Source organism: Oryzias melastigma, linkage group LG7 (genome assembly GCF_002922805.2).
Source record: "Oryzias melastigma strain HK-1 linkage group LG7, ASM292280v2, whole genome shotgun sequence".
Classification (NCBI taxonomy): domain Eukaryota; kingdom Metazoa; phylum Chordata; class Actinopteri; order Beloniformes; family Adrianichthyidae; genus Oryzias; species Oryzias melastigma.
The window spans coordinates 383,342-389,341 of NC_050518.1; the positions used below are offsets into that span (position 1 = coordinate 383,342).

The window sequence follows — 6,000 nt, forward strand, 5'->3', positions numbered from 1 at the left end:
CATGAAATGTAGAAATGTGCTGAACTGTTGAGGATTACATCTCATCTGATTATCTCTTAAATTGTTTCAATATTTAAAATGTTTTCTAACAAAAGTTTTTTATAAAGAAAATATATATACATATTTTCTAATTAGCTCATGAATTTTTGTTCTTTTATGTTTGGTTTAGTTTTTTCAATCCCAGGTTCATCACCTTTCTATGGTTTAACTCCATTTTATCATATAGATTTAAAGCTTTTAAGGGGGAATGATGACTTCCATATGAAATCACTTGTTAATGATTTATCTTACTTTTATTAAGTTAAGTCAGTAAGAACTTCTCCAAAGATGGTGGTGTTCTGCCTCAAGGGGGCACTCTTACCGACATTTTTTTGTTTTGTTTTAATCAGCTAGAACTCAGGTCCTCTACCTGTTTTAGGAAACTGAACGGTCAAATATTTTTACGATCCAGACAGTTTTTTTCTAGAAAATCTATTTTTCACATTAAAATGGTTCCATTTTTAAGTCCACTAGTATAAGAAATATTGTTGTTCACCTTTTGGCACATTTTGTCTGGGGATGCCAAAGCGATTTAGTCTAATAATAATATAGTTTGAAAATGTCTGTGGATATTTTATTACAGATCAAGATTCAATAAAACAAACTTGTGGATAAAAGTATCACATTTTTATTTTAATTCAATGTTTGGGGCAGAAGCTTTAAGATAGTAACAAACTTATTTAAGACAGTGGCGAGTGACCTGACGTGCATCAAGAACGTCTTAGATGTGTTGAAAAGAATTTTACTAAATAAAACCTCCTTCAGAATAAAATTGTGCTGAAAATAAACAATTTCAAATCAAATCATGAATCAAGCACCTCCAGTGAGGAAACCACCCATGAGGACGAAGTCATAAAGAGCTGATTGCCTCTAAGTCTTATGGTTCTGCTGTACCTTAGGATGACCACTAGGGAGATTTGATGGGCTCTTTGCAAGTAGGTTTGTGCTGAATTCCCCGTGGGTTACCCCTGAGGCAGGGAGGTGATGCAAGTGAGGATAAAGAGCTCATCATGACTCACCGCCTCCTCTGTGGCGCTCCCATAACCTCTACGTCTTTGCTCCCACAGAGGAGGAGTGTGTGATCATCGAGCCGGAGCTGGGCGCAGCGTCACCTGCAGCACGGGAGTCGCCCTCACAGAGCGCCGAGGAGGTGGCCAACTCTCTGCTCCACCTGGGCCGGGTCTCCGCCACTGATGCTCCCGCCATGCAGCAGTCTGTGGCCATGGAGGCTGAAGATGCGGCAGCTGAATGGGAGGAAGAGGTTAAGGGTGATCAGGAGGAGCACCTGAAGGAGGAGGAGGAGGCACAGAGGCTCCAGGAGCTGGAGGAGTCGCCTGCTCTGCAGGAGGAGGCAGATGATCCGAATGATGAAGACGACGAAGGGTCCGGCTGCCACGTCTTCCTTCATGAGCAAATTAAGCATAACCAGGAAGCCGAAGAAGAAGAGGAGGAGGAAGAGGAGGAGGAGGAAGAGATGGTTGTGTCTGTGCAGGAAACCCGAACAGAGGAGGAAGAGGAGCACAGAGGTCACGCCATCTCCACGTCTGATGTGCCGACCGCCGTCCGCACCATCACCAGCACAGCAGCAGCTCAGGGAACACTCATCAAGAACGAAGACCTTCGGGCCAGTCCTGTGGAGGACAGCAGCCCCAGCAGAACCGCTCTGCAGGACACATACGACCCGCTGAAACCCAACCCGCTCCTCAACTACAAGAACAGCGCTCTGTTGAGCTTCACCTCCCACAGGATCAGCCCGCTGGAGGACTACCTGCCCCTCCCCAGAGGCGAAAACTACAAAATCCACAAGGCCTCGTCCTCCTCGGCCTCGCCCGACATCATCGAAGTACGATCAGAGAAGGACTTTGACCTGGACGGGGACGTCGACCACGACGACGAGGACAGCCTGTCGCATCGCTCGGCCGTCACAGATGAGTCGGAGATGTTTGACATGACGCGCGGGAACCTGGGTCTGCTGGAGCAGGCCATCGCCCTGAAGGCGGAGCAGGTGAAGCCGGGAGGGCCCAGAGAGCTTCTCCGAGCTCCAGATATCCACCACCAGCGGTACTTCACCCTGGAGGACAGGCCCAAGCACCTGGACATCATCCGCAAGAGCTACTTCAGCAAAGGTAAGAGAGAAGAAATATGTAAAGTCCCACTCCGATCATCTTTGGATCTGTTTTCAAAGTGTTCTCAGTGGCTTTTCAGTTAAAACGTTGCCTTTTTTAGCCAAAAACAAAAAAATCTGTCATTTTGTCTGACCTAGTTTCTGTAAAACGGTAGCAGTTGATGAGAAATTCACCTCTGAGTTGTGGGCTGGGCCCGCCCCTCTTCCCATTACCTATCTGTTTACGTGTTCTCCTGCTAGCTTACGGTCCCTCACACCCCAGCCTAACATTAGAGGTACAACAACAATGGCGAGCAATATTTAAGCTATCCAGCCAAACAGTTTAGATCCAGATTCCAGTTCAAACGAGGAAAACAAAGACGTTCATGGATCTATTTGTCTGTAAGTGGATGCATCAGCATGAAGCAAAGCAGGGAGCTTGTGGTTTGCTGTAGACACTTTTATGTCACACTTACAAGCTTTTGTCTGCTCACGAGTCACAACGATTAAATGAAGAAATACTCAGAAATGCAATTTTAAGCTTAATTTTCTTAACATGTGTTTTCCACCACAGCCTGGAGGACTGCATGGTGGTGCAGTGGTTAGCACTCTTGCCTCAAAGCAAGAAGGTCCTGATTAAGATCCTGGTTGAGATGTTTTTGTCTTTTCCCTGTTCATACGTGGGTTTTCTCTGGGCGCTCCAGACTCCTCCCATAGTCCAAACACATGCTTCATAGGTTGATTTGTGACTCTAAAGTCAAAATTTGCCTCTGAGTAGTGGGCGGGACCATTGGCACAGAGCAACCCCGCCCCCCTTTTCCCAGTTGGTTTGAGCTGAAAGCAGAAAGTTAGCAAACTTTCTGCATCACACATAAGCTATTTTTCATCTGCTCCTGATTCATGTCAATTTGAAAAAATAAATACTCAGAAATGAAATTTGGAGCCAAATTTTCTTTATGTATTTCCTACATCATCAGATAAATGACACAAGAGCATGTTAAAAACAGAAAACACCATTTTCATCATAGTAGGTCTTTAATAAACAAACATTCAAAAAGCATCTGGAATGAAGGATTCAAGTTGGTTACATGAAAAATAGAAGGACTGATCCCACATTTAATTTTGGACAAGTTTAAATTAAAAAAAGAGAACAAACCAGAGTAGGAGTACCGCTGTTCGCTTGGTTGTGAAGCAGCTCAGTGAAAGTTGTGAGATCTTCAAAAACCAAAGGCTTTGACCATGAAAGTCAATTATTCAAAGAGAAACTGAAGAACATTTAAGATAAAAGCCTGATCTGTGCTCTTTTATTATATTTTTGCACACATGTTTGACTTTACTCTTCCCATTGTGTACTTTTAGCTGTGTGTATGTATTAAATGATAAAAACAAGCTATACCTTTTATTTATGAGACCAGTTGCCTTGGCAACACTAACCCTCTGCTCTCAGAGTGCCATTAAATTTAATGATTTGCTTTATTATTAAACAGCGCAAGTAATGTTCAAAGGAAAATCAATGCAAGAATAATCTGAGGGCTATATAAGCATTTGAGATATATATGCTTAAAATATGATTCCAAGATGATTTATTGAAGATCTTGTGGTCTTTGGAAAAACGTCCAGATCCATCTAAAAATATTGAATTTGCTAAACTGTAAACACAAACGTGTTCAGAGTCTCTTTTTCAAGTTGAATTTTTTTAACTAGAGAATGAGGATTGTGCATTCTGCATGACAGATCTTTGGTTGGAGTCGGTTTGGTTTCTGCAGATCTCCGAGTGAACGTTAAACCACAAATGAGATGTGATCTGCTCAGTTTGAAGCAGATCCTGGAGCTTTCTCCTCCGCCCTGAAAAGCAGAACGCCTCACAGCGAGTTTCTTCACGACTCAAACGCGCTTCTACACATCTTTTACTTACTTACTGAATTACTTTACACTTTTTATCACTCTCTTCTCCCAAAAGGCGGTAAAGCGTGTCCCTGACTGGAGGTCTTCCCTCGACGCCCCGCACTGAATCAGATCAAAAACAGAAAGCTCTCTGAACAGATGAATTACTGCACGAGTCGGCCTGTTAGCGTCTTTAGAGCCGCGCCGATGCCGAGATCCAGCCATGAGATTAGTGGCGTGTTAATGCATCTTAATTGTTGTGCCACCAGCTTTCAGGCTTATTTCGTCTGTAGGCTCTCTGAATGAAACTCCGGCGGCTTTTATTGACTCTCAGTTAAGGTTCGCCGCTCACATCATCTAAACGACCTTGATGCTGCACAGTCAAAGCCGTAAGTTCTTCTGTTGCTGCACATCTGAGGATTCATCCTTTTCAGCTGTCAAACAGACAGACTTATGGGGTTAAAAATATAGAAAGTCTGTTTTGGAAAAGGTGGTAAACATCACAGATGTAAACCGCAGAGCCAGAGAGTTCGGAAATGAAAAGTCAGTCATGTAGTGACCTTTGATCTTTGGATTGAAGTACATTTAAAGAGAAAAGTAATTAGAGCCAAGTCAGTTTTTGAAGAAACCACTAAGCGTCTCATTACACAACGAGTGACTTTGTATTAAACATTGCAAACAAAAACCTACATATTTACAGTTTTGCTCTAAAAACGTTCTACTTTCTATGATTAAAAGTATTTTCCATAACAGTAAAAGCATTAAATTCTCATATATTTTCAGTTTTGTATAGAAGTAGAGATCAAACCTCAGGACAGAAGGGGGTGTGGTCTTTTGACCTCATCTTTATTATAATCCAGTTGGGGGGGTCCACCATGTGTTGCACTCACGCTTTGTCCATCATCCCTCACTACTTAGGGCACTATTGGGCGTTTATCCATTGTTCTGACATTTCCCAACAGTCTTTGTGAAAAATCTGTTGCATCAATGGTCACTAGATTGACAAATATATACCACAATGTATTACGTTTGAACGATATGTAATTTGAAAAAGTGTATTGTTTTTTTTTTAAATAAATGATCCATGTTTTCTTCATCAGAACACGGTAGATTCATAAAAAGTCTAATTAAATGTTCATATTTATTTAGTTTTTACTTCAGCAAATGGGTGATGTCATATTTGTCATTTAAAAAAAAATTTGATCATGTGTCCAAACTGCACTGAAATCTAGAAAATAGGAGAGACCTGTGCTGTATAGTTTATAAGGGGTTAGGGAGTAGTGAGGAATTCAGACATAGCTACTAGGGGTGTGAGGAAACATCGATTCAGTGAAATATCGCGATACTTTATGTAGCAATACTTATATTGATTTAAAAATACTGCCAATTAATTATTTATAATTAACCATGTAGTTCCTTCATACTTTTGTTTTCTACTTAATATTTATTAAATTACCCAAAAAATTAAATAAATTACCAAAAGATTTGGCACATATTAAAGCCATATTTCAATATGACTATAGGTCATATTAAGAAAATAAGTGAAATATTGTCTGGTCTGTCTTGGGATACGTATTGTGATTAGTATCATATTGCCAGATAATAATTCACATTTCAAGCCAACACTTCTGTGATGTCACATCCTGTCTGGACAAACACTGTTCTAAAAGAAAAAAACTGACCTGGTTGAAATAATAAATGGCTCACATAACTATATGATACAGCTAACAGACACAGAGAAGACATCATGGCCATGGTGTAGAGCGGTCGACCTCTGATCACAGGTTCAGTTCCCGCCTTGCATCCCCATGTGTTTAAGTGTCCTTGAGCAAGACAATGAACCCCACATTGCTCCCAGCATTTTTAGGTTGACATGAGTGTCATCCAGTGGTGGGCCGTGCATTTCACACCTAGGCCTTCAGTAGTGCTCCATCTGAATCAACCCAACCCTCAATAACTATTTTATGGCAATA

The 6,000-nt window shown here is 41.5% G+C and overlaps 1 protein-coding gene across 3 annotated transcripts in view; it reads left to right on the plus strand.

Moving 5' to 3' along the window:
• The window catches only part of myt1b (myelin transcription factor 1b), a 50,909-nt gene that overhangs the window by 18,813 nt on the left and 26,096 nt on the right, over positions 1–6,000 (plus strand). For all 3 annotated transcript variants that reach the window (XM_036212627.1, XM_036212626.1, XM_036212628.1), the window contains exon 7: positions 1,107–2,165. In XM_036212627.1, coding sequence (XP_036068520.1) covers positions 1,107–2,165 — 1,059 coding nt within the window. The remainder of the gene's footprint in view (positions 1–1,106; positions 2,166–6,000) is intronic.